Below are 27,415 nucleotides of genomic sequence, written 5' to 3' on the forward strand. Positions count from 1 at the left end.
AAAGGATGGGAGGGCACACTGCCCTGTGTTCTGCCCTCTGGAGGGTCCCCTATGGCCTTGGCTGAGGTGGACACAGCTATGCAGCAGACCCAACTGGAGAGAGTGTGAAAAATTCAGATTCCCAGGTCCTTTCTCTGGATGTTTTGATTCAGGGAGAATGGAGGAAAACCAGGAGCCTATGTTTTTAACAGGTTTCCCAGAGGGTTCTGAGGTAGCCAGAGCAAAGCCTAGCTTTTGGGAAACACTAGTATAGCCTGTCCTGTTGCCTACCAAGCCTTGAGCTTCCCATTCACACTGTAAGATAGGGGACTCGCAACCTATTGCCTCACACAGAGGTATACGATTTAGCGCTGTCATCATCTTTACTCATCACGAGGCAACTGGGGCAGAGGATAGAAGGTTTCCAAGTAAATGTTGGCACTGGTGGTAAATCCACTGACACTTTACTTTACGCATGGTAATCATAGAATTTTTAAAGCAGAACTAGGAACTAAAAGGAGAAAAAGATCCTCTGATATTAATTCCTGTTATTTCAATACCAGTAAGGAGAGAGTTCTAAGAAAAGCCACACAAAATCCTGAGGGGAAAGAGGAACAGCTGTATAAAGAAAGACCGAAAACTTACATATCGTTTACTTAATAAAATCTACATCTAAAACTCTGAAAATTATATCTCATTTAAAGACTGCTTGGAAAAGAGATTAGATGTTATTTTTTCGGTAACTGTGTACTTCATAAACAGATAAAATGCTGTTTCTGTGGTATTTTTATAAGAAGGAAGTTTATAGCATCGCTTTTGAAGTATATTTAAGTTGAATATTATAATTTAATGACTACATAGGATTGGTTTATACCACTTGAAGTTGATATCAACAAAATCTTGCACCCAAAGCAACTTTACATTTCAAATTCCCTAGAATGAAATTTAACCTTTTAAAATCTGATCCAGAATATTATGTCAGCTTGTTTTTTCAGGGGGGAACCATCACCCAGTGTAGCAGTCAGAACACGGTTGGTTGGATTTTGGTTACAAGCAACTGCAAGGTTGCAGTAGCTTGACCGACCCACAGTACATTTCTTTCCTTTTTTTTTTTTTAAGTTTATTTATTTTGAGAGAGAAAAAGCACATGAGTGCGTGAGGGAGGGGCAGAAAGAGAGGGAGAGAGAGAATCTCAAGCAGGCTCCACACTGTCAACATGGAGTCCAATGTGGGGCTTGAACTCACAAACCCTGAGATCATGACCTGAGCCGAGATCAACCGGCGGATGCTTAACTGACTGAGCCACCCAGGCACCACCCCCCAACAGTACATTTCTGGCCCATATAAACACTCAACATGAGTAAACTGGGGAGCATGGCTGATCCCAGCCTTTCAGGGGCCGGGTTGACAAGGTTGCATCTCAACATGCGTACATATGCTTCCAAGTTCTCCACAGCAGAGAGAAGGAAACACAATGATTTGTGGCATACTTGTGCTCACATTCATTGGTCAAAGCAAATCAGTGATCATGGTAACTTCAAAGGGGGTGGGAGAATACTGTCTTACCACTTGCCTTCTAGGAGAACTGGAGAATTTGTCACAGCCCTACTGACTATCATTTCTGCTTTGCTGCTTACCTCCTCTGGATGTTGGCATCACATAACAACCCACACTATCTATCCCTTGTTTGGGACTCATTATCAATCCAACAAACGTATATTATCAATCCAACAGCAACAGAATATTTAACTCTTTTACATCCCCAGTGTATCACATTTGGGTAGAGCCAGGGTACGTATATGAGTTTTTAAAAAGTAGTTGGTAGCCCTGCTGTGGCAGACACGACTAGCTGTTCACTAAAGACGAATGGGCTTTCCCATCATTATGGCGGGGTAGAGTCCTTGCTGAGCTGCAGCAGAGGCCATGGAGGCTACTGTTCTCAGACCCTTGCAATAGATGACTGAGTTCTGGCTGATGAAATGCAGGTGGAAGTGGCTCTTTACACTTTCAGGCCCAGCCCATAAGTCTCCTATGCCATACGCCACTCTTATCTTTTGGCTGGATGTGGAGGCCTGTGGCAATCTAGAAAGTGACACGTTGAAGGTGCCAGAGCCTCTGTCATCCTGGTCTCCAAATGACTACATGACCCAGACCTTCCATCAATCCCCTACCTGCTGATGACGCATATAAACGTTTTACTAAAAATGGTTTTATTTTTAAAGTTTATAAAAAATAAACTTGGATCATGATAGAGAAACTTTAATACTGATGGGGTAGCATAATAATTGACAGAATACTCTAGAAGTGTGAAGTTATAAAAATGTTTTTGTTGGCCTTGATGATGACAAGATCAGCTAATGTAATTCCTCAGCTACTTACCAGTCTATCTCCATTCTCTGACGCACATTCTCTGGATCACTGCACCACTTGATTAGAAGTGAATTCCCAGCAAGTGCAGGAAGAACTGCATTATTCTAGAGGGTCTGGAGCAGGCCACTGGGAAGACTGTCAGTTTCTGGTTTTGTAAAGGCCTTTACTTATCACTGACCACTCAACATAGGAGATATAATCCCATCATCAATGGCTGCCTAACGCTGACGGGTCATATTCTAAGTGTCTCACGACAGAAACAATTCATAACACATGAACTTAGATATTTGATACTAAAATTGTATCATGCCCATCAACGCCCTATCATCTGTCCCATGCTGCGGCAAACCTGCCTGCTGCGTTTCGTTTTCACTGGTGCGCACAGACAGACTGCATTCTCCCCACCACTCGTGGCCGTGATGTGGGTCAAGCGACAGAGTTCTGACCAATGAAGTTAGGGCACAAGAAACGTGAGCAGTTCTCAGACTCAGTGGAGGCCTCAGGGCCCAAAGGGAGGGCAGAATCACTAGTGGCAGGGAGCCGGTCCCTGAACGAATGCTTAGGACAGCTCCCTCTCCGCCCAACCAGTTTGGAACTATGATGAGAGAAAGCAATGAACCCGCTGAGACTTTGTTATGCGGTCAGCAAGGTCAGCATACCCTAACGAATACATTAAGGCTGCTGCTTTTGCTTCCGACCCACGTGAAAGGTTAAAATGAAAGGGAACAGTACGTAAAGTAAACCTCGGTAAAGCTGTTAATTTAAAAAAGCAAGTCCAGGGGGCCCTAGAGATGTATCCCAACCTCGCTCCCTACTCCTACCCCCACACTCTTCAGATTTGCCCTTCCTACTTGGGTAGCAGCTTCTACAGAACGCTGCTTGCGGGGCTAGGGAAGGGGCGCTCCAGGGTCACCACGGCCCTAGCCCATCCTGGCTTGGCTGCTTCTTGCATTCCACGCGACCTCGGGAGATTTCGGCCTTCTGAACTCTGACCGCCCATACTGTGCCCTCGGCCACAGTGTTCTCCTCCCTCGCCTCCACCTGCCCAATGCTACCTGTTCTCTCTGCCGCCCTTACTGAGCCCTTCCTCCTGGAAGGTTCCGGTGAGCTAGACAGCAACCCTTCCTCTGGGCAGCCCTGGGGGTTCATTCATGTCCCCCACTGTGTGATGACAATAGGTGCACATCCCTGCCCTGCTAGGAGGTGCAAGCCGCTTGAGGCAGGGACTCCCACCGCCAGCACACAGATGATATTTAATAATAAATGCAGGAGGAACGCCCGCCCCGTGAGAGGCAGACGGGATGGGCCAGCGCTGGCCTCCACCCGGAACACCCAGGGTCACATGGAGACGCGGTAGTCTGACAAGAGAGAGGAGAAAAAAGGAGAAATCCAGGTAACAAGAAAACATGAGAAGTGGCTCCAATTTTAGACATTCTTCAAGTAAAAATACCTTTAGGTAAATACTACTTTTGACCTATATCGATATATAACACGCAGACAGGAAAGTGACCGTCAAGAACCCGGCTGGGGGAATATTCAACAAACTAGTCACGGCGTGCAGCCAGCACGTCCTCAGGAGAGTGCAATCAGCCATGCAGAAGCCCTCTCGTCAGGTCGGTAAATACTAGTTTAAAAGAAAAGGAAGGAAGGGGAAGAGGAGGCGTGCCCAGCACCCACTTGAAAAGAGAGGAAGAAGCCCTGCGACGGGCAGTAGGGGGGTGGGGGGGGGTAACTCACGCCCTACCCATCAAGGCTTTATCCAGATCCGTGGAAAATTATCCTGGGATTAAACGGCCGCACAGAATGGGAAACTTTAGGGCAGCGGCCTGGCCGCGGCCCGGCCAGAAGGGGGCTGGGCTCCGGGGTCAGGGCCCCGCCCGCCCCCCCATCGCAGCCGGCACTCCGGCGCCCTTTGCCTGAACCTGGGGAGGCAGGGCCTCCTCCGGGCTGCCTTCCAAAGGGATGGGCCTCCGTTAGACCCCAAGCCGAGGACTCAGAGCTTTAGAAGGAACAAAGGCCGCAGAGGCCCCCTCCAGTACAACGTGCCTCCAGGCCACAGGCCCTGCGCTCTGAGAGCGGGCTCCACTCAAGCCCACTAAGTCTCTGCTATGCCCCTGAAAAAGAAAAATCCCATGAAGGAAGGAACCATCCTTGGTTTGGAAGCTTCACTCCCTATTGCAGTTTTGTCTCTGTCAGGATCCTGGTATGTGTGTAAGAGGTAGAAAGAGACGGGCGTGTGATTAGGTAACAGGTGTGTAGGCAGTTAGATAAAAGTTCTAGACAGTCTGCAAGTAATTCTGAAGGTAGGGTCCCAGGGATGGGTCTGGGCATCGATTATATGGGAGGATTTTTTGTTCCCAAGGATGTGTGGTACAGGCGGTTTGGGGTCTATTTCAAGCTCCTTGTATTAGGAGAACAACAGAGAGAACTGGTCGTTTGGACAGGCAGAGAGGCTACAAAGGGGATGTTTCTAAAGCATTATAGTTTCTTGTAATGTTTCACTGGGTTTCTTCCCCACTTCCACACTCTGGACACCATTTTCCCCCCAAATGTTCTGTTCCGAGGTTTCCAGAGGGGGTCATTTGCAGGGCTTTGGGCTAGGTGGCTAGATGAGAGGGAGGGGACGCCTGGGCCTGGGTTGGCCTGGAAGGCTTTCAGAGGATCACACAATATTCCTGTTGTTTCCTGTAAGTGCAAGGGAATCCACTGGTTTTGAAAAAAGAACTATTCCATACAAACCATCCATTCTACAAATATCTATTAAGGCCCTTGCTTGTACGTGCCAGGCACTGTGTTGGGCCCTGGGGGACCTGGTGATGAGTAGAGCAGTCACTGTCCCCGAGAGCTCACAGCCTGGTAGAGGAGACGGCCTAGTGAAACAGCCGTCCCCCCCTGGGAAGGTACTGCGGCGGCTGCCACTGCCCGGCCGTGGGACCTGGGGCAGGGCACTTACGTTCTCTGCGCATTATTTTCATAATCTGTGAATGGGAGTAACAGTAACGCCCCTCCTTGAGATGTTGTGAGGATTAAATGAATTTGTGTATTAAAGTGCTTGGGGAGCACCTGGGTGGCTCAGTCTGTTAAGCGTCCGACTTCAGGTCACGTCATGAGCTCGCAGTCCTTGGGTTCAATTCACCTGTCGGGCTCTGTGCTGACAGCTTGGAACCTGGAGCCTGCTTCGGATTCTCTCTCTCTCTCTCTCTCTCTCTCTCTCTCTCCCCCAAAGGATTGAACGTTAAAGAAAACCTGAAGTGCTCGGGACAATGGCAGTCATGTAGAAAGTGCTGTGGGAGGGCTTGTTCTTGTTGGTAGTGACAGTACTGTTATTCTTGGGGTGCTTACTGATGGAGAGGAAAGCTTCCCTCGTCCTGTGCTCTCCTCAACCGGAAAGCCCTCCCTTAGGCAAATGGAGTATTAAAGAAGAAGAATTGGTCACACGGCTGAGGGGACAAGGGAGGGAGGAAGGAGGAGGAGGAAGGGCTAACGGAGGACATGGAGCGGAGGGAGCTGCATGGGGAGGCACAGAGGTGTGGGACAGCACAGCAAAGGTGAGAGCAGAAAGCAGTTTAATTCAAATGGGGAGGTGGTTTGGAAGATAACACATCCGTTAAGGTTAGACCACGCGGGATAGATCACAAAGGTTCATGCTTAGCAGCATGCAAAGGAATTGGGATTGTTAAAAATTAACTTAAAAAAAAGTCTTTTCTAGAAATCTGTGAAGTCCTTCCTAAGCTGTATCAGCAAAAAAGCGCCCTCAATGGCCAATTTCTGATAATAAGAATGGAAAATGTGTGGACTGTCCCACAGGCATGTGGCTCTGCCTATAGGGGAGATGTTGACCGTGATGATTTCCAGCTTCTTTTTTCTAAACCTGGAGTGGCTCCTCTACCTACGCGGCATGATAATACCCTACCGCACTAATTTGTCAAGGTTCTGACAAACTCTCCTGCTGTCCTCGCCATCACCCCTTTGTCTTTACTGTCAGAGCCCTGACATTTTTGTTCTGGTACTCACAGCTCTCTTGCATCCAGGAACTCAGCAGAGAAAATCCTGATTAGTTTAAACCACTCGTGTAATTCTCTCCCCTTTCCTAGTGACTGGCTGAGGGACAGGTGGGCACTTGCCATAATTCCGACCAGAGATAAGAGAGAGCCCGGGAGGCTTCTGGGAACGTTCTCCTCTCTCTGAAAAAGAAACACACAAGCTGGCATGCCCCTTCTTCCTCTGGGTGTCGTGTTGGTTGAGTGGCACCTAGAATTGCATGTCCTCTAGAACATACAACACGATGTCTTGCGTAGTGTAGTTAGATAAGTTTACGTTCTGTTGAAATGTGAAGATTTACAACAACTTCCTCTGAGATAATTAGGGTGGTTGCTTTCCCTTCGGTAGATTAGAGAGCCGAGAGAGAGAGAGAGAGAGAGAGAGAGAGAGAGAGGAATTAGCATGTATTAGGCCCAGAGAATAAGCAGATATACACCTAGGTCTCACGACTGCTAGTGCTTCTACAATAGTCGAATACTTCTCTTTCATCTTACCAGATACGGACCAAAAAGCTTCATGAAGTTTGGTATTTGTGCCCAGACAACAAAGCAAGGTATAAAAGTAACCTGTTAGACTAAAACAACGTTTTGCATTTTTGCTCCCATTGTATAAGCCCTCTGAGGCTGAACTAAAAAATATGAAAAGACGGATTCTAGTGCTTTTTGAAGCCAAGAGATACCCACAGGTCTGCGTCAGATAGCTGCCCCACCCAGGAACAATAACCAAAACTGAGTTTCCCAAACAGTGTGCCCTAAAAGCATTTGGGGAGGCAGACACTGTCTCATGCTTTGAGGAGCCTTTTCACGTGATCTCCGTGTCAGTCTGTTGGAGCTGATGTAGCAAAGAACTATAGACTGGGTGGCTTATAAATAACCCAAAAGTATTTCTCACTATTCTGAAGTCTAGAAGTCCAAGATCAGTGTACCCTCAGGGTCAGGTTCTAGTGAGGGGCCCCTTTCAGGTTGCCATAATCTCACTGTATCCTAACATGGCAGAAAGAGGGCAAGAGAGCTCTCTGGGATTCCTTTTACAAAGGCGCGAATCCCCAAAGGCCCCACCTAATACTACGACATAAAGGGGTAGGATCTCAGTATTTGAATTTGCAGGGGGACACAAACATTCAGTCCACTGCACCCAGTGTTCCATACAAATGTTGTTAGTATTCACATGTGCCAAGACACAAAATGAGTTTGGAAGGCACATGCCAGTCTTCCTATGTCTTTCCCGTATCTCCGTATTTCCCACTGCTGCCTTTCATAAACCCTCCATTTCAGAAAACTGATCTGTTCACTGTCCCCCCAATACTTTTAGGCTTGGAAAACTTCCCTTATAATTCCTCTTACCTTAAATCCTAGGCCTCCCTCTGCATACTGAAAATTTTTTAAGTCCGACCCAAAGTGACCTCGTCCATCAAAATGTTATATTTTGTAACAAACATTACATAATCTGTTTATTGACCATTGACAGATCTTACTGTGTTCTTCTTTTCCCATCTGTTCTATCTTATTCCTGTGATGGTCAGAGTGATATAGAAGGTCAGCTTGTTGGACTGTATTTTTTTTTTTTCAGTCAAAATTCAGTGTATGTCTACTATATGTAAAACATGGTGCTAGATGCGTGGAGATTCACAGAAGGTGGGGGGGGGGAGAAGAAAAGAGAAATATATCAATAAAGCAGGTGAATGAGGAAGCCTACAAGTCTTCTAACTTAAAGAATCTGGGGATGAAAGAGGCCCTAACTAGTACAAGATTCCTCTGCAAGGAGGAAGTATCCAGTGAAAGGAAGGAGATACTGGCCGTGACTTCTGTCTTGGAACGCTATGACGTACAGTCAAATTTTAGTGGCTATATTAGGATTTGGGGAAGAGCAGGGTATTTTTAATCTCAAACCACCAATAAAGCCTGAACCATTTGCAAGTTTAGTCATAGAACAGACAATATTTGCATAATTGGACTTAGCTGAGTAGTTCCTTTAGCAGCAAGGAGACCCAAGAGTCAGTCAGCAGGAATAACTAGTGTGTGTATATGGGAAGTGGTGGTGGTGGGGGGGGCGGTGGTAATCAGGCTGGGATTTGGCCCCCTGGGTGTGACTGAGCCAGGGTGGGGAAGGTATCTGTTGTGTGGTCTGGGGAACAGGGCTGACCAAGCTCATGGTCCGTCTGTGGTCAGCGCATATAGCTTGGCAAACTCCTTTAGCACGGCTCCTTGGTCCCTCGTGGTTGATTCAGAATCAATCAAGAGGGCCAGCACTGAGGCTTCTAAATCTGCCAGCCTCCCAAGGGAGTATTCCCAAGTAGGAATATACTTTGGGAAGCTGATAAGCCTCCCCTCTAAATATTTGGGAAGCAGTCTTTGAATTGGATGGTTTGTCTGCTTGATGTCAACTATTACAGGTACTCTTTGATCATGTGTAGAAACTGTTTGCAGAAAATTAAGACCCCAAGGGGTCTATGTGAAAGGAGACAGATCGGATCAACAATAATTTATTCTGATGTCAAAAGAATTCAGAGAACCTCTCAATTATATACCCCCAAGAAAGCTGTGAGGCCAGCACCATCCTACTGGCTGTTCCTGGGGCTCAGCTGGAGTCCATGAGAGCCCAGACTGGAGAATGAACTCTGGTATAGAAAACCCTGGGATAGAGGAGACAGAACACTGGTTTAGGATATGAGTGGGCTTGGGGGTTCTAGAAGGGATTGAGGACACCTGAAAATACAGAGCTGCTCTAAAAGTGATTTAAGATGGCTTTCCTTTTTCTTTTGTTGAGTGTTTTTTAATGTTTATTTATTTTGAGAGGTGGGGAGGGAGGATAGAGGATCCAATGCAGACTCTGTGCTGAGTGCAGGGAACCCAACGTGGGCTCAAACTCACGAATCATAAACTAATGACCCGAGCCAAAGTCAAACGCTTAACCAACTGAGCCACCCAGGTGCCCCCCTAGGATGGCTTTTCTATGTATTCTCCACTCCGATGGGACTCAGGAGCCATCTCTTAGTGACTATCTGATGGTGTGACAGTTCTCAGCTCCCCAATTTTCCTATGACACCAAGAAACCTTTTATTTTGTCTGTAGCCAATCATTGCTCACAGTACGTCTCCCCCCCCCCACAACACACATTGGCGCACACGTACAAACACACACACACACACACACACACACACACACACACACACACCAGTGATATTTTGGACCCTGGATGCTCAGAAAATATACAGAAATGTCTCAGCAAGGTAAGGAGGCAAGCTCCCATAACTTGTCTTTGAAAATCTTCAGCTTGGTAACTGAGGCCCCTGGATCACTAGGTTTCTCTTCCCCCATCCCTCAGTTACAGCATGTGAACAAGAGTTCATCTGAGTTCCTACAAAGAAAATTTAATGAAATGAGCTTTGCAGGACTAATGAGTTTAATTTAGCTCTTAAAAATCTGCCTACCAGGCTGTTTCTCTAATATTGTGACTGTTGGGCCTTTTCTTCTAAGAACTATCTAGAAAGAATATTTATGTCTCATGTGTTTATGTGAATGTGTATCTTAATTTGTTTCAGTCTCTCCCATTTAAAAAGTAGTTCTAAAGAGTAGAATATATATGGTAAACACTGTTCACTCCCAGGTTTCACTCTGTGCTATAACAGGAAATGCATTTCTGACACTTTTAAAATGAGCAATCACACGTATAATCAACTTGGTTAAAACTTCCTTCCTGGTAACTGCAACACTTCCTCTGAATCTGGATACGAAGGGAGACCCAGAAAAGCGGAAGAGTTTAGAGGCACACTGGGCAGATTCGAATTTGTTTTGTTTTCAAAAATTAAACAAATGATCCTTCAGCATCATCACCTCCGCCGCTTTATCAGGTATTACTTCCTTCTATTTTTTGCCCTTTGTTGGGTCTGACTCGGAACAGTGACACTTCCGTCTGGACTAGAATATTTTTATCTGGAACAGTTGTCGGTTCTTGAGATGATGCCACCACTGATTGCCTCAGTTTCATTGTCTGGCCCGACCTATACGTGTGGATATCCATAAGGTTCCAGGCATAGGTTCGCAGGTGCATCTGTCCTTTTTGTTTGTTGTTTTTGTTTGGGAGGAAGAGGGAGGGCACAAGAGCTTGTGCCAGCCGGGTTTCACGTTCTCACAAGTGCATGCTTCGTGATCATTGTGCTTAACGGTGTTTCTGACGTCTTCTCATCAGAGGAGAAAGCTTCATAGCCTCAGCCATGAAGGAAAGCAGTGAGTATTTAGCCAGCCTGTTTTCTTCTGCCTCTTGTATCTCGTAAGAGTGTTTGGTAGCACGGAGGCAGAAACTATGGCCGTGTATTTGTATTTTGCCTCAATTCGGACCTATTTTGCTTCAGTTTGGTGTCAATGTAAATATATCTTGCAGTTCTCTTCGTTAGTAGTTGTTCTATAATGTAGCAACAGACCAAATAGTGAATTAAATGCTACAAGTGATAGTCCTCCGAGACAGGACTTTACTTTCTGTACTTGTTAACAATAACTTCATAATATTTTAAGAGAGGGAATATTTACTTTAAAAGTAAGCATAAGTCAGGATTTGAAACTTGTCTTTCTTATCTTTGAATCAAACTCTCCTTTTTGGTACATATCAAACGGTCCAGTATTTCTTAAGGAGATAAGTAGTTATGAGTCTCACTAGCATTAGTCACTTAAGAGAGTAAATGACATTATCAGAAACAATTTTTGTTTCAGTATTTGATTCTTATGTGGAACATATCTTACAACATAGTACTACTAGGTATTAAAATCAAAACACCTTTATATTTCAATTTTAATATTTTTAATATTCCAACTATTATTTGAAGTGTTTCCTACTGCATTCTGTCACACTTATACTGAAATGCCTTGTGCAAGGTAGGTACTTATTAAAGATTTGAGGAAAGTGAATTGATAAGAATCAGTCTGTGAATTCTCATTACAGCGATGAAAACATGAGAGCAAAAGGGAAGTTAAGTGATCACTTGGGGTCCAAATAGCGGGGCACTGGAGTCCAGAAATCCATTCTCCAATCTGGTGGCTCCTGCACCATCTAACACAGGGGCAGATGGAATGAATTGGTACAAAGAAAAAAATATCCGAATGTTCATACTAGAAGAGTACAGTCTTGGGTGACTCCCCTAAGACACTGCTCTAAAGTAGCAATGACAGCCAGAATGTCTACACATTTCGTGATTCAAAAATTCAAATATCTGCAAAGGTTCTTGCTTGCGACTTCACCAATTCTGATGTTCTTGAATATTAGCAATGAAATTACTACCTTTCCTAACTAGAAAGAAAAAAAAAAAATGAAAGAAAAAGACAGACAGGAAGTTGACTAGGGAGGAAATACCTGATCCAGACAGTTTGAAAATCGAGAATGTGAAGCACGGTTGGGCAAGGTCGCTCGGTCCCAGGGCAGAGTGTAAGATGAAACACGTCGAGGGCCGTTTGCAAAGTGTGGGGTGTCAGCATCTCATACGGCACCTTGAAAGTTAGAACGTGATCCTTTAACTGGATGATTTTATTCACCTATCCACTTCAGCATGCTCAAGAACAACGACTACCACGTTGAGCCGTTACAATGCGTCAGGGACTGTGCCAGATGAAGGCTTCACATCTCTCTCTCTCTCTCTCTCTCCTTAATTAAACTTTCAAACAGTGAAAGTACCTGGTTGATGAACCCCCACGTACCTGCCGGCCGTGCCGAGCAAGTGTTGAACCCGGTTTCACCCTCACCTCTGAGGGATCACTAACCCCATCTGACGCCGGGGAAACGGCTCAGAGACTCTCCAACCCGATACTAAGCGCTGGGGCCGGGATTGCGGGCCCCGCTCCCAAAGCCCCCGCGTCTTCGCGCGCCTCTGCCGCCTCGGGAAGAAGGTGCACAGCAGGTGACAAGGCGCTCTGGGTCTCGCCCGCAGGTCGCGCAGCGCATGGAGCTGAGCGGCCGTGAGGAGCCCGTGGTCCTGAGGGCGGACGGCCGCCGGCGGCGCCGCAGGATGACGCCGCGCGGCGCCGGGCCCCCCGCGGAGCTCACCGCCGTCGAGTTCGTGCTGCCCACCCGCCGGCGCGCCGGCGGCGCCCCCGAGACGGCGCTGCTGCACGTGGCCGGCCGCGGCAGCGTGGCGCAGATGAAGGCGCAGGCGTGGCTGCGCGCGCTGGAGACGAGCGCGGCCGCCGACTTCTACCGCCGGCTCGGCCCCGAGCACTTCCTCCTCCTCTACCAGAAGAAGGGCCAGTGGTACGAGATCTACGACGAGCACCAGGTGGTGCAGACGCTGGACTGCCTGCGCTACTGGCAGGCGCTGCGCCGCAGCCCGGGCCAGATCCACCTGGTGCAGCGGCGGGCGCCCTCGGACGAGACGCGGGCCTTCCAGCGGCAGCTCACCGCCCTCATCGGCTACGACGTCACCGACGTCAGCAACGTGCACGACAACGAGCTCGAGTTCACGCGCCGCCGCCTGGTCACCCCGCGCACGGCGGAGGTGGCCGGCCGCGACCCTCGGCTCTACGCCATGCACCCGTGGGTGACCTCGAAGCCGCTCCCGGAGTATCTGTTGAAGAAGATCGCCAACAACTGCGTCTTCATCGTCATCCACCGCGGCACCACCAGCCAGACCATCAAGGTCTCGGCCGACGACACCCCAGGCGCCATCCTCCAGAGCTTCTTCACCAAGATGGCCAAGAAGAAGTCTCTGATGGATATCCCCGAAAGCCAGAGCGAACAGGATTTTGTGCTGCGCGTCTGCGGCCGGGACGAGTACCTAGTGGGTGAAACGCCCATCAAGAACTTCCAGTGGGTGAGGCAGTGCCTCAAGAATGGAGAAGAGATCCATCTGGTGCTTGACACGCCTCCAGACCCGGCCCTGGACGAGGTGAGGAAGGAAGAGTGGCCCCTGGTGGATGACTGCACAGGAGTCACCGGCTACCATGAGCAGCTGACCATCCACGGGAAGGACCACGAGAGTGTGTTCACCGTGTCCCTGTGGGACTGTGACCGGAAGTTCAGGGTCAAAATCAGAGGCATTGATATCCCTGTGCTGCCCCGGAACGCCGACCTCACGGTTTTCGTGGAGGCAAACATCCAGCACGGGCAGCAAGTCCTTTGCCAAAGGAGAACCAGCCCCAAGCCCTTTACAGAGGAGGTGCTCTGGAATGTGTGGCTCGAGTTCAGTATCAAAATCAAAGACTTACCCAGAGGGGCTCTACTCAACCTTCAGATCTACTGTAGCAAAGCCCCAGTGCTGCCGGGCAAGGCCTCTGCAGAGACTCCCAGTTCCGAGGCCAGAGGCAAAACTCAGCTCCTCTATTATGTGAACCTGCTGCTGATAGACCACCGATTCCTCCTGCGCCACGGGGAGTATGTGCTCCACATGTGGCAGATATCTGGAAAGGGAGAAGACCAAGGGAGCTTCAGTGCGGACAAGCTCACGTCGGCGACCAACCCAGACAAGGAGAACTCGATGTCCATCTCCATCCTTCTGGACAATTACTGCCACCCAATAGCCTTACCTAAGCATCGGCCCACCCCTGACCCCGAAGGGGACCGGGTTCGAGCAGAAATGCCCAACCAGCTTCGGAAGCAACTGGAGGCAATCATAGCCACTGATCCACTTAACCCTCTCACGGCAGAGGACAAAGAACTGCTCTGGCATTTTAGATATGAAAGCCTTAAGCATCCAAAGGCGTATCCTAAGCTCTTTAGCTCTGTAAAATGGGGACAGCAAGAAATTGTAGCCAAAACATACCAATTGTTAGCCAGACGGGAGGTCTGGGATCAAAGTGCTTTGGATGTGGGGTTAACAATGCAACTCCTGGACTGCAACTTTTCGGATGAAAATGTAAGAGCCATTGCAGTGCAGAAACTGGAGAGCTTGGAAGACGACGATGTTCTGCATTACCTGCTACAGCTGGTCCAGGTAGGGATTCTGGTGCTCTCAAGGGAGCACTCTTCTCAGAGAGTTTATTTGCGTGTGCACAGGCACCCCATTCAGTTGTTACCAAATGGTCTTTGCCCATAGAGTGTCACAGTCAGTCAAAGGAGATCTGATGAAGCCACTTCAAACGGTAGTGAACTGTTCCATTTACCTTTTTTACTGTCTTTGAGGTGTTGCCAACAAGCACTGTGAAGACATAGTATTTTGCTTTTTAGGAAAACTGGCCCTATAGGAGTAGTTTGCTCTCATTTACTGGATTAGTGACAGATGTGACTTGTGGAATGTTCCCTTGTGCCAAGGCTCTGAGGCAGCAAGTGATTTGCATGCTTTTCGTATATTATCACATCGAACTCTCCAAACAACTATGATGGAGGTCAAATTAACATATGCATTTTATACATAAGGAAACTGAGGCTCGGAGAGTCTAAGTAATGTGCTCAAGGTCACATACGTTGAAAGAATCAGACCAGAAATCAAACTCAGGCAGTGTGACTCCAGGCCCTGCTCTTTTCACTGCCTCCCAATTTCCTGCATCAGTCAAGGGTGAGGGGGCGCCTGGGCGTAGTTGGTTAAGTGTTTGACTTTGGCTCAGGTCATGATCTCATGGTTCGTGAGTTCCAGCCTCTGTCTGGCCCTGTGCTGACAGCTCAGAGCCTAAAGCCTGCTTCAGATTCTGTGTCTCCCTCTCTCACTGTTCCTCCTCTGCTCTCTCTCTCTCTCTCTTTCTCTCTCTCTCTCTCTCTGTCTCACAAATAAATAAACATTAAAAAAATTCTTTTTAACCCAGGGTCAAGATAGTGTGTCCCAGATAGAAAAGATCACCCTCAGGGCACCTGGGTGGCTCAGTAGGTTAAGCGTCCAACTTCGGCTCAGGTCATGATCTCGCGGTTCGTGGGTTCGAGCCCCGCGTCGGGCTCTGTGCTGACAGCCGGCTCGGAGCCTGGAGCCTGTTTCAGATTCTGTGACTCCCTCTCTCTCTGACCCTCCCCTGCTCACGCTCTCTCTCTCTCTCTCTCAGAAATAAATAAAACATTAAAAAAAAAAAGAAAAGGTCACCCTCTCTGATCACACTTATCATAATTCATAGAATAACATCTCTTATTTTAGTGGGACCTCAAAAGCCCCTCTCTTCAGACAGGTCTGGTATAGGACTTCCACTCCTGTTCTCACACCTTTCCAGGTAGCCCAGAGGGGCTAAGTGATTTGCCTAAGGTGTACCTAGGAAGTTAAAGCAAAAGAGAGGTACAGTTCTGCACACCAGAACAGTTCTGAGACCGTATTGTGCTGCTTCACAAGGAAGAGGAAGTAAAGGAATTGGAACAGAATGCTATTTTAGAGTGCAGACGTGTCCCTCCATTAATTCAACAACATGTACTTAGCACTTCTGTTCTGGATGCTAGAGAGAGAACAGTGATCACAATAGAGCCCATCTCTGTCCCCCTATAGCTTGTGACATTGTGGAGGAGACTGACATTAAATGCATACACATACAAACAGATATTTCATAACAAACTGTGCAAATGCTTTGGGGGAGATTTGTAGGGTATTATGAGAAAATAGACAGGAGTCTTGGGAATACTTAATTTAGATCGAGGAAATCAGGGGCCGTTCCGAGTAAGTTATGTTTGACTTGAGCTTTTTTTTTTTTTTTAATTTTTTAAAATGTTGATTTATTTTTGAAGGAGAGAGAGACAGAGCGTGAGCGGGTGAGGAGCACAGTGGGAGGAGATATAGAATCCAAAGCAGGCTTCAGCCTCTGAGCTGTCAGCACACAGCCCAGTGCGGGGCCCGAACCCATGAAGCCACAAACTGTGAGATCATGACCTGAGTCGAAGTTGGATGCTTAACTGACTGAGCCACCAGGCGCTCTGATCTGAGCTCTTTAGGATTAGCCAGTCTTAGTGTTAGACACTAAACTTTCTAATCATTATTTGTAGCTAGAGGAAGGCCCTGGAGTTTTCTGATAAGCATTTTGGATATTCTCAATTTTAACTCTGAATCTCCACCTTCTCACTAAGCAGATACTTGAAATCATTACACTCGACCTTTGCCTTCATCTGTTAAATGTATCTAATATTTTTCTCTGCCCACTAGTTCAGATACTAACAGAAGACAAATGAAAATGAATGAAATTTAATTCACTCATGAATTATTTTTCATTGTCATATTCACAAGAAAATTTTGCAGAACTGGAAAATGAATTGTGTTCTCCTTGGAAATGTCTTAAATGAAAGAGGTCAATAAGTAATATTAACATTGAATTTGTGGCCAGAGACTTGAAGAAGAGTAGTCATTTGTAAAACTGTTTGAGACATTTTCAGATATGGCTCAATGACTCATTCCTGATTAAGATGGTCTCCTAGTTGAGACCTGCATTGTGTTTACAGAAGTGAAACACGAATAAGGTCGAAACGACTCACGTTTGAGCTAGAAACTTAAAAAAACAATTCTGAAGTCTGTACCGGTGGCCAAATAAACCACATTCTCAGAATTCAGATCTTAACGGCAGCTACAGGCACCTACTGGCCCACAGCCATGAAAGCGTCTTTGAGGGGTGCCTGGGTGTCTCAGTCGGTTGAGCACCCAATTTCAGCTCAGGTCATGATCTTGTGGTTCGTGGGTTCGAGCTCCGCATTGGGCTCTGTGCTGACAGCTCAGAGCCTGGAGCTGCTTCAGATTCTGCGTCTCCCTCCCTCTCTGCCCCTCCCCTGCTCACACTTTGTCTCTCTCTCTCTCTCTCTCTCCCAAGAATGAATAAACATTTAAAAAAATTAAAAATAAATAAAATAAAAGCATCTTTGAAAGCATGGGGATAAATGCAGTATTGATCATTTCCAAACTGGAAAACCAGAGTAAGAACTGGAAATTGTACCAAGAAGCCCACAGACCCTAAAACATAAAGTGAAATGGGAGTGTCTCTTGTTCCTTGGGGGAAAAAAAAGGTAGACCATTTCTATCTGTAAAGGCAATACTGAGATATTTCATTTTAAGCCTCTCTTTATGCACACACGATATTAGCCTCTAACTTTATGTACGCATCTGTAACCATCTAAACTATATTTGTTAGTCTTGCCAAAAAATTATGAACTATTGCAGACTTAGTGTAAGTACTGAGAATGGTATAACAAGTACCCCTACATCCGCCATTCTTAATTATTGTTTCTATTTTATTGGTGCTTTTTCTTCAGTCATAGAGCTGTCTGCCATGCAAGTCAATACCTCTATAATAGCCAAGTGATACGAAAACTACTGAACATGAGGAAGCACATAAACTTGGAGACTTCTCAGACTTCTCAGACAAAAGTCTCTGTATACATGACAGCATGGCAGAGGGTAGTGGTCACTCTGTGTGGATGGATCCAGGCCTGCTGTTTACTTGGAGTAAGAGCCCATGAGGTGGCGTGGTGACCCGCCAGCGAGATACCAAACACATCTTGAGCTGAAGGGAAGCTACAGTATTTTCAGGATCTTCACCTCTAAGATATTTTTCTCATTACATGTACTGCGTCTCTACCGTCCATGTTCTTTCCAACAACCTCTTTTACATTCCTCTTTTATGGATGTGTTACAGCCATCCCCATGTTTCCCCTCTATCGTTCCAACAAATCACGTAAGCCCTTCATGGGAGCTAAAACCTTAATCTCTTCACCTTTGAAGACAGCAAAAGAACATAACTGGGAGTCAAGAGTTTTGGTTTCTGATCCCAGTCCGTAAGCAAGTGGCTCATTTTGACCCAAAGTGTCCTCGAAACGAAAGGGTTGGGTGAAGTGACCGGTAAGATTGTTCTCACCCTAGCCAGAAAAGACCCAGTGAGGCAGAGCGCTTCTCCTCCATTTCCTGCCTCCCCCATTATTACTATTTTTTAATGTTTTGTTTATTTCTAGGGGAGAGAGAGAGAGAGAGAGAGAGAGACAGCGTGAGCATGGGAGGGTCAGAGAGAGAGGGAGTCACAGACTCTGAAACAGGCTCCAGGCTCCGAGCTGGCAGTCAGCACAGAGCCCGACGCGGGGCTCGAACCCACGAACCGCGAGATCATGACCTGAGCGAAAGTCGGACGCTTAACCGACTAAGCCCCCCAGGCGCCCCACTACCTCCCCCATTATTAACCAACATAGAACGCGGTCCTACAAATGCCCCCTGTGTTCTTCCTTTAGGCTGTGAAATTTGAGCCCTATCATGACAGTGCTCTCGCCAGATTTCTGCTGAAGCGTGGCCTCAGAGTAAGTACTTCCACTCTGAGAATAGTGTGACCTTTTAAAAGTTAGTGAGAACTGACTGATAGAGCATTAGTCACAACCGTTTCATCCTTCTTGTTCCCACCTCCAGAACAAAAGAATTGGTCACTTCTTGTTTTGGTTCTTGAGAAGCGAGATAGCACAGTCCAGACACTACCAGCAGAGGTTTGCCGTGATTCTAGAAGCCTACCTGAGGGGCTGTGGCACGGCCATGCTGCATGACTTCACTGACCAAGTTCAAGTGATCGAGATGCTACAGAAGGTCACCCTTGATATTAAATCGCTCTCTGCTGAAAAGTATGATGTCAGTTCCCAAGGTACTGTTTCCAATGTCATCATCCCTATGATTCTCCTTCCTTCGGGAAGGCGAGCTGTACCATTCTAAAGAAAGCCAAGAACACATTTTTCAATATTCTGTCTTTGTGGAGTAAGCAAATTTAAAGTCCCCCTTTTTCAAGTTTGTAGTTTTTAAAACTACGTACGTATATATGCTAATGATGAATGTATGATAATAGACGTTAAACTCTTTGAAAAATTTAAAAAGCATCATGCAGATGTAAGGTGTATATTTAAGAACATTTGCATGCCTGAAACTACACTATATGTGAACTCACTGGAATCTCAATAAAAACTTGAAACTAAAAAAACAAAAACAAAAACAATTGCACGCATATACACAAAGACTAGTTACTTGCAAATATTTACTTTTTTCCTCCCTTTCAATAGATGTGTATATTTTCAAATATTTAGTCTTTTAAAGAAATGAATTATGAGAAGCTATTTACAAATTTGTCTATGTATATTTATATATATGTCAGTATACTTACATTTTTTACATATCTTTATATAGAGATCAGCCTAATTATAAACAGACATATATACCTCCTTTCTGATGTCATTTCCAATATGATCTTATCCCTAAGAAATCCTGTCCCTGCCCCTAGGAAAACTGATCACTCTCTCTCTGTATTCCCACAGGCTTGGGTTGATACTATATTAAAATGTAGTCATTGACACATCTTTCTGACTGGTAAACGGCATGAGCCTTGAAACTAGGGGATATTTCTTATTCATTTCTATATACGTAGACCTAGCACTCTGGGTCATAATGGACACATATACTAACATACTCAGCTAGTGTTTAGAATATTCTGAATTTCTACTTTTCCCCTTGAATTCTTTTCCAATACACCAATAACGTTCTCTCTAAAAAAAATAATAATGGTAACCATCATCTTACTTTTATTTTCATCATAAGTAAGAAAGGGAAACACTTGTACCAGCCTCTAGTATGTTGTCCAGGAAGTAATTTTTAACCTATATATTTTGCCTTAGAATTTAGAATTCTAAAGAACACTTGAGTTTTGAGGCTATCACGCTGTCTCCACATAACCTGACTTCCTCTTTTGAAAAGAATTTATAGAACCCTGACTGAATTGCATTTAATATGGTCTTTGAACATCTGTTCCCCAAACCGAACGGCAGTTCAGAGTTTCCCATGGTGGGAAGAGAACTACAGTATATATTCCGTAGCATTACCCTCAAACTATCCTTCCCTACATGACTGTCTTGGCATCCCATATATTCACTCACATACTTCTATCCTCTGCTGTAGAATCGTGTCCATGGCCGTCTTGCTCACGGTAAACCCGACTTACCTCGCGACGTCTTATGGTTAGTTCCTCAGAGACCGAAACCTCCACCGTTTGCTCCTGCTCCACACCAGACCAAATGTATAGAATGTTATGCATAGACGTGGCCTCAGGAAATGCTAGAGATAATGTCAGTGATCTCTTGAACTCATGTAACTTTTGTGTGCTTCTGGCAATTACAGTTATTTCACAGCTTAAGCAAAAGCTTGAAAACCTGCAGAATTCGAATCTCCCCAAAAGCTTTAGAGTCCCATATGATCCTGGACTGAAGGCTGGAGCACTCGTGGTAGGTATCACCTCGATGTCCTCAAGTGGTCTTTCTGTCTTGCAACTGTCTGTGCGCGCTTCACAGGGCCGCGTGGCTAAAAGCTAATGTTTCTGTAGAGACGGAAGCTGGAAAGTCCCTGGATGGGCTTCCGTCAAGCCTTTCTCTAGCCACTAGCTCCTCAAAGCCTCAAAACCAGGCATCCATTTTGTTTTAAATCAGCTTTCTTAAAGATTCATTCACATACAGTAAAATTTGTTCATTTCAAGTGTGCAGTGCAATGAGTTTTAACCAACGTGTGCAATCACGTAACCGCCGCCATTGCAACCAAGGTACAGAGCGCTTCCATAGAGATGTTACAGGGATGGTTCTTTTGTGTCCCCTTGCAGTTAGTCCTTCCCTCCTTGCATCTCCTATCCTGAAGAATTGCTTCTGTCACGTCATCTTCTAGAATTTCATGAAGTAGAATCATACAGTATGTAGTTTTTGTATCTGTATCCTTTTACTTAGTGTAGTGCTTTTAATATGCATCCATGTCGCTGTGTGTGTCAGTCATCTGTTCCTTTTTATGACTGAGGAGTAGTCCCCTGTGTGGATATACTATGATTTATTTTCCATTCACCTTTTGAGTAAATATTTAACAGCGAGATAGTTGAGTCATGGTACGTGTGTGTTTAATTTTATAAGATACTATTGAACTGCTTTTCCAAAGTGTGTACCATTGTATATTCCCACCAGCAATGTATGTGAGTTCCAACTGTTCTACATCCTTGCCAACACTTAATATCACCAATCTTTTTAATTTTAGCCATTCCAACGGTGAAGTGGCATCTCAATGTTGCTTTCATTTGCTTTTCCGTAATGATGTTAAGTATCTTCTCATTTGCTTATTTTCTGTCTTCTATTGAGAAGTTTCTCTTCAAATCTTTCATTCATTTTTAATATGGGCTGCCTTCTTATTTTTGAGTTGTTTATATATTTTGGATATAATCCTTTATTAGGTATACATTTTACAAATTCCGTCTGCGGATTGCCTTTACATTTTCTTAGTAGTACATTTCAGAGAGCAGAAGGGTTCTTAAATTTTTATTAAGTCCAATTTATCACTTTTTTTATAGTTTGTTTTTGTGTGTCCTAAGAAACATTTGCGGGGTGCCTAGGTGGCTCAGTCGATTGGACGTCTGACTTTGGCTCAGATCATGATCTCACAGCTGTGCTGACAGCTCAGAGCCTGGAGCCTGCTTTGGATTCTGTGTCTCCTCGCTCTCTGCCCTTCCCCCACTCCTGCTCTGTCTCTCTGTCTCAAAAATAAATAAACATTAAAAAAAATTTTAAAAAGAAACATTCACCTAATCCAATCATACTCAACCTGGGGAGACACCCCTCAATACACACACCCACCCAGGGGACATTTGTTAATGCCTAGAGGTATTTTTCACTGTTACAACTGGGAAAATTCTACTGGCATCTAGAGGGTGAGACCAGGGATGCTGCTAAACATCCTACATTGCACAGGACAGCCCCCCAACAGCAATGAATCATCTAGCCCAAAATGTCAACAGTGCCAACATTGAGAAATACTGCTTAATTCAATGTGACAGATATTTTTTCCTAGAAGCTGCATAGTTTTCACTCTCACATTTAAGTCTTTGATCCAGCTTGGAGTTAATTTTTGGGTATGATGGAAAGTAAAGATCCGGTGTGGGGTTTTTGGTGTTAAACATCCAACTTTTCTGGCACCATCTGTTGAAATACCTAGGCACTTTTGTCAGATATCAACTGACCATATATGTGTGAGTCCATCTCTAGATTCTTTAGTCCATTTCGTTGATCAAAATGTCTGTTGCCTCATGCTCTTGGTTACACTCAGATAATACACTACTTCATGTGTGCATAAGGACCTTACAACAGTATACTTCCATTAACCTCTTCCCGACCTTTATGCTATTTTTGTCATGCTTTTACCTTCTACATATGTGATAAACCCAAATACTGTTATTAGTGCTTTAAATAGTTAAAAATAGATTTAACAGACTTAATAGATTCAACTTATATATATATATATATGTATACATATACATATATGTATATATGTTTACCCACATATTTACCACATTTGGGACTCTTTATTTCTTTGTAAAGGTTTGTGTTTCCATCTGGCATCATTTTCCTTCAGCCTTAAAAATTTCTTATAGTGCAAGTCTTCTGGTAAGAAATTCTTCCAGCTTTTGTGTGTCTGAAACCCTCTTTATTGGACCTCTGTTTTTGAAAGCTGTCTCCCCTGAATATAGAATTCTAGGTTGGCTTTTTTCCCCCTCCCTTTCAGCAGCATTTTCTTCAGGGTTGCATATTTTCTGTCAGTAAGTTTCCTGTCCTTCTTACCTCTGGTTTCTGTACGTGTCTTTCTTCCCCACGCTACTTTCAAGATTTTCTTTTTAGCACCATGGTTTTAAGCAATTTGATTGGAATGGGCCTTGATATGGTTTTCTTTATGTTTTGACTACTAGGGAATGTTGAGCTTGGATAAACAACAGAGTTGCTCTGTAGTAATGGGCACCTGGGAGTACCAGAGCCCCGTAGGAGTGGGGTGCGCAGAGGACAGGATCTGCCATTGCCTCTTGGGCACCTCCACAGACTCATAGGGTTCCTCGGAACACAGTTTGAGAACTCTTGCTTTTACGTGTTTTAACTTGCTCTCCTATAGCATTTTCAGATTTGGTAAGAATGCTTTCTGTATTTTTTCCCAAATCATTGAATATCATCTTCCGACTAGGACTTTGTTTTTTGTTTCTTTAATTTAAATCCAAGGTAATTAACATACGTGTGATAATGGTTTCAGGAGTAGAATTTAGTGATTCATCACTTGCGTATAACGTCCAGTACTCATTCCAATAAGTGCCCTCCTTAATGCCCGTCACCCAGTTAGCCCATTCCCCCACCCACCTCCCCTCTAGCAACTGTTTATTCTCTGTATTTAAGAGCCCCTTATGGTTTGCCTCCCTCTCTGATCTTATCTTTTCTTCACTTCTCCTATGTTCATCTGCTGTGTTTCTTAAATTCCACATATGAGTGAAATCATGTATTTGTTCTTCTCTGACTTCTTTCACTTAGCATAATACATTCTAGTTCCGTCCACATTGTTGCAAATGGCAAGTTCATTCTTTTTGATTGCTGAGCAATATTCCATTGTATATAAATACCACATTTTCTTTATCCATTCAAAAAGCAGTGGACATTTGGGCTCTTTCCATACTTTGGCTATTGTCAATAGTGCTACTATAAACATTGGGGGGCATATGCCCTTAAAAATCAGCATCTTTTTATCCTCTGGATAATTACCTAATCGTGTGATTGCTGGGTCATAGGGTAGCTCTATTTTTAGTTTTTTGAGGAACTTCCATCCTGTTTTCCAGATTGGCTGCACCAGTTTGCATTCCTATCAACAATGCAAAAGTGTTCCCTTTTCTCCACATCGTCTTCAACATCTGTTGTTTCCTGAGTTGTTCATTTTAGCCATTCTCACAGGGTGTGAGGTGGTATCTCACTGTGGCTTTGATTTGTATTTCCCTAATGATGAGTAATGTTGAGCATCTTTTCATATGTCTGTTAGCCATCTGGATGTCTTCTTTGGAAAAGTGTCTACTCATGTTTTCTGCCCATTTCTTCACTGGATTCTTTGTTTTTGGGGTGTTGAGTTTGATAAATCCTTTATAAATTTTGGATACTAACCCTTTATCTGACATGTATTTGCAAATATCTTCTCCTACAACTAGGATGTTGTACTGGTTATTTATAATAATGTTTTGCAAGAGGCTTTACATGTCCACAATATGTATTCATTATGTGTAGGAAACATATGACTATTTCCTTACAGATTGAAAAATGTAAAGTGATGGCCTCCAAGAAAAAGCCCCTATGGCTTGAGTTTAAATGTGCTGACCCTACAGCTCTATCAAATGAAACAATTGGAATTATCTTTAAACATGGTGATGATCTGCGCCAAGACATGCTGATTTTACAGGTATGCTACCATTAAGGAATTTTTTTTTGTTCAATTACCTGAAAAACGAATTCTGTGTTAGATCTGAAAAGTGCCTGCTAGTGGAGTGCCTGGATGGCTCAGTTGGTTAGAGTGTCTGACTTTGGCTCAGGTCATGATCTCGCAGTTCAGGAGTTCAAGCTCCGCGTCAGGCTCTGTGCTGGCAGCTTGGAGCCTGGATCCTGCTTTGGATTCTGTGTCTCCATCTCTCTCTGCCCCTCCCCAACTTGTGCTCTGTTTCTCTGTCGCTTTCAAAAATAAATAAACATAAAAAATTTTTAAAATGCCTGCTACTGATTCTATTCCCATTCTCCTATTTTGTCCACGCACAATGATCGAAGATTTTGTAACAGAGAGTTTGCACTGGGGGAACATGGCCGTGGGCCATTAGATTTGCAATCCATTGTGGGCCATTGCTGTCCACTCCTGAGAAGAGGCATATTCAACCTTCCCATATAGCTAGATATGTCTCCCTCATCTAACCTCTCTTTTATACACCCCATTCCTAGTGTGGTAACATAAAATATAGACATATGTACCCCCCCTGGCATCCACTTTATTCATATTTATAGACATATCTGTGCACCCATGAGTGCTCTCCTTAGATACTTCACTTTGATCTACATCCGCGTACACAAACTCAAGTGAATGATTTGATAGGAAGGCGATAGAAGATGAACAGGTAGGTGATTGAAGAAATCATGCAGTTAAGTAACAAGAAGGACTAGGTTACCAGATCAGAGGGTGGATGGTAATCAATATTGATCATTTTCCATATTTTCTAACATTTCTGGATCAACTTCAGCTTTGCAAACCTGGAAAATAATCTTCATAGTCCACCATAGGAGAAGTAACACAATTTCTAATATTTAATGTGGTTTATTTAAAATAAGCAAACCTCATTGATTTAAATATAGCCTATTTAAAAATGGGTCATGTTTTCAATTCTCTCTGTTTCTGCTCGTACTCGTTTCTAATATGGAAACAATAATACCTTTGCTCTCTTTTCAAAAATACTAAATGTATTGTCAAGGAAGTATTAAAAGAAAGAAAGAAAAAGAAATCTTTCGAGCCTTTTGAAGGTTTGCTGCCCTTCCAATAAATAAATCCATAGAGTCTTCTGGATTATTCACAGATTGGTTCTTCAGAAACACAAAGCATCACTGTGTTCCTCTTGTTTAGAGGTGAACTTTGCACTTGGCCTTCATGCACTTGTTTCTCTGCTAAGGCACACTGCTTGGCAGGTGAGGGAAAGTCGGTGAGTTCTTGAGGACTTAGTCTCTTCATGTGCAGGATGGGAGTAATAATCATGTTCACATTATAGGGCGAATGTAAAAGATCAACACAGAACAGCACTTGGTAAATTAGCAAGCATTCTCATCACGGCTAGCGTCGCCTTGGTCTAGCCCAAGGGTGACTTATGGGTAAAAATTTGTAAGAATGTTAGGGTGGAACACTTGTTGTTGTTATGGTAAAAACATACGAAAGTGGAGTGAAATGTCTGAATGCTGAAACACCTTTACAGCCTCTCTCCATGCTAAATCCACATATCGTCTTCCCCAAGGTCCATCTCAGGAATCAAAGTGAGCATGCTCCCAGGGAAGGGGAACTGTAGAGCACCAGGTTGATAAATACAGTTGTGACCTACAAACTTTATGCTGACTTATATATTTTGTGTTACCAGATAAGATGGTTGTTTTAAGGGAGAAGAAAAATTATTAAACAATATAACAGAAACGTTTTTGTGTTTGATGTCTAGATTCTACGAATCATGGAATCCATTTGGGAGACTGAATCTCTGGATCTGTGCCTCCTGCCATATGGTTGCATTTCAACTGGTGACAAAATAGGTGATTACTTCAGGAGATAAATATACCTCTCAGCTTGTTCTAAAGGATCATAAGTCCTTTTTGTTTAATGTTTAGCTATTTTTGAGAGAGAGATAGAGGGCGTACAAGTGGGAGAGGAACAGGGACAGAGGGAGACACAGAATCCAAAGCAGGCTCCAGACTCTGAACTGTCAGCACAGAGCCCCAACATGGGGCTCAAACCCATGAACCGGGAGATCGTGACCTGAGCTGAAGCTGGATGCTCAAGTGACTGAACCACCCAGGTGCCCCACCTTGGTTGAGTGTCTGACTCTTGATTTTGGTCACGTCATGATGGCATCAAGCCCCACATGGGGGCTCTGAGCTGAGTGTGGAGCCTGCTTAAGATTCTCTCTCCTCCTTGCCTCTCCCCGACTTGTGCACATGCTCTCTCTCTAATTAAAAAAAAAAAAAAGTAAAAATAAAGTAAAGGATCTTAAGTCCTTTAGTGTAGGCATTTAATAACTGAAAAATTATAATCATAATCCAAATAGAAAAGGAAGAAAACATTCCACGGTTGGTGAATGTGACTCTTGATTTAACATGGATCTGTTGAAAATACATGAATGTGTGATTTAAATCCTCATGACTATACATGGAAATGATTTTCATAAGAACTTGTTCCCTCATCTTTACTTCTCCACCTCTAAACTGTAACTCGTTTCACTGCACATTAAACTTCTTTCTCACAAATAACGTTTAAAAATAGATGTAAAGATCTGTCACTTATTTTAATATCTTAGAACTCACATTATTAAAGCTATTACTCTACTCTTAGGTGCTTTTTCAGACATTTTACCTTTTTTATTTCAATCAGACATATTTTTATTCAAGTCTCCAATCTGAGAACTGTACAAAACCACTTCCATTTGACCCTGTGATTAAAAAAGGAAAAGGCACAGTTCGCCAAGCACATATGCTCCGCACATAAGTGCTTTTACTTATCGCCTTTGAAAGCCAACCTTCGTCTTTACACTCAGGGACACTGAAAGCATGTGCCACAACACTTCCGGATCCTCCTCCTTTTCTTTCTCTC

The 27,415-nt window shown here is 44.4% G+C and overlaps 1 protein-coding gene and 2 long non-coding RNA genes across 5 annotated transcripts in view; 1 reads left to right on the forward strand and 2 right to left on the reverse strand.

Annotated features, from left to right (window-relative positions):
- LOC120241846 overlaps positions 1 to 27,415 on the reverse strand; it is a 47,337-nt gene that overhangs the window by 13,871 nt on the left and 6,051 nt on the right. The window lies entirely within an intron of this gene.
- LOC120241847 lies at positions 3,622 to 12,171 on the reverse strand. Its single transcript, XR_005530967.1, has 3 exons — positions 12,075 to 12,171; positions 6,364 to 6,729; positions 3,622 to 3,707 (listed from the first exon to the last, which is right to left on the reverse strand). It is a non-coding gene; the product is annotated as an uncharacterized LOC120241847 (long non-coding RNA).
- Positions 9,784 to 27,415, forward strand: part of PIK3CG (phosphatidylinositol-4,5-bisphosphate 3-kinase catalytic subunit gamma) — a 35,271-nt gene continuing 17,639 nt past the window's right edge. The window contains exons 1-7 of one of the 3 annotated variants that reach the window (XM_039247201.1): positions 9,784 to 10,240; positions 12,043 to 14,302; positions 18,475 to 18,540; positions 18,647 to 18,872; positions 20,390 to 20,493; positions 24,347 to 24,493; positions 26,271 to 26,361. In XM_039247201.1, the coding sequence (XP_039103132.1) occupies positions 12,317 to 14,302; positions 18,475 to 18,540; positions 18,647 to 18,872; positions 20,390 to 20,493; positions 24,347 to 24,493; positions 26,271 to 26,361 (2,620 nt within the window). In that variant the 5' untranslated portion in view covers positions 9,784 to 10,240; positions 12,043 to 12,316. Of the gene's footprint in view, positions 10,241 to 10,548; positions 10,617 to 12,042; positions 14,303 to 18,474; positions 18,541 to 18,646; positions 18,873 to 20,389; positions 20,494 to 24,346; positions 24,494 to 26,270; positions 26,362 to 27,415 lie in introns of those variants that run through there. The other 2 variants (XM_039247199.1, XM_039247200.1) reach the window with 2 other exon arrangements.

This window comes from Hyaena hyaena, unplaced genomic scaffold (assembly GCF_003009895.1).
Source record: "Hyaena hyaena isolate Hyena2069 unplaced genomic scaffold, ASM300989v1 scaffold_294, whole genome shotgun sequence".
NCBI classification, from domain to species: Eukaryota; Metazoa; Chordata; class Mammalia; order Carnivora; family Hyaenidae; genus Hyaena; species Hyaena hyaena.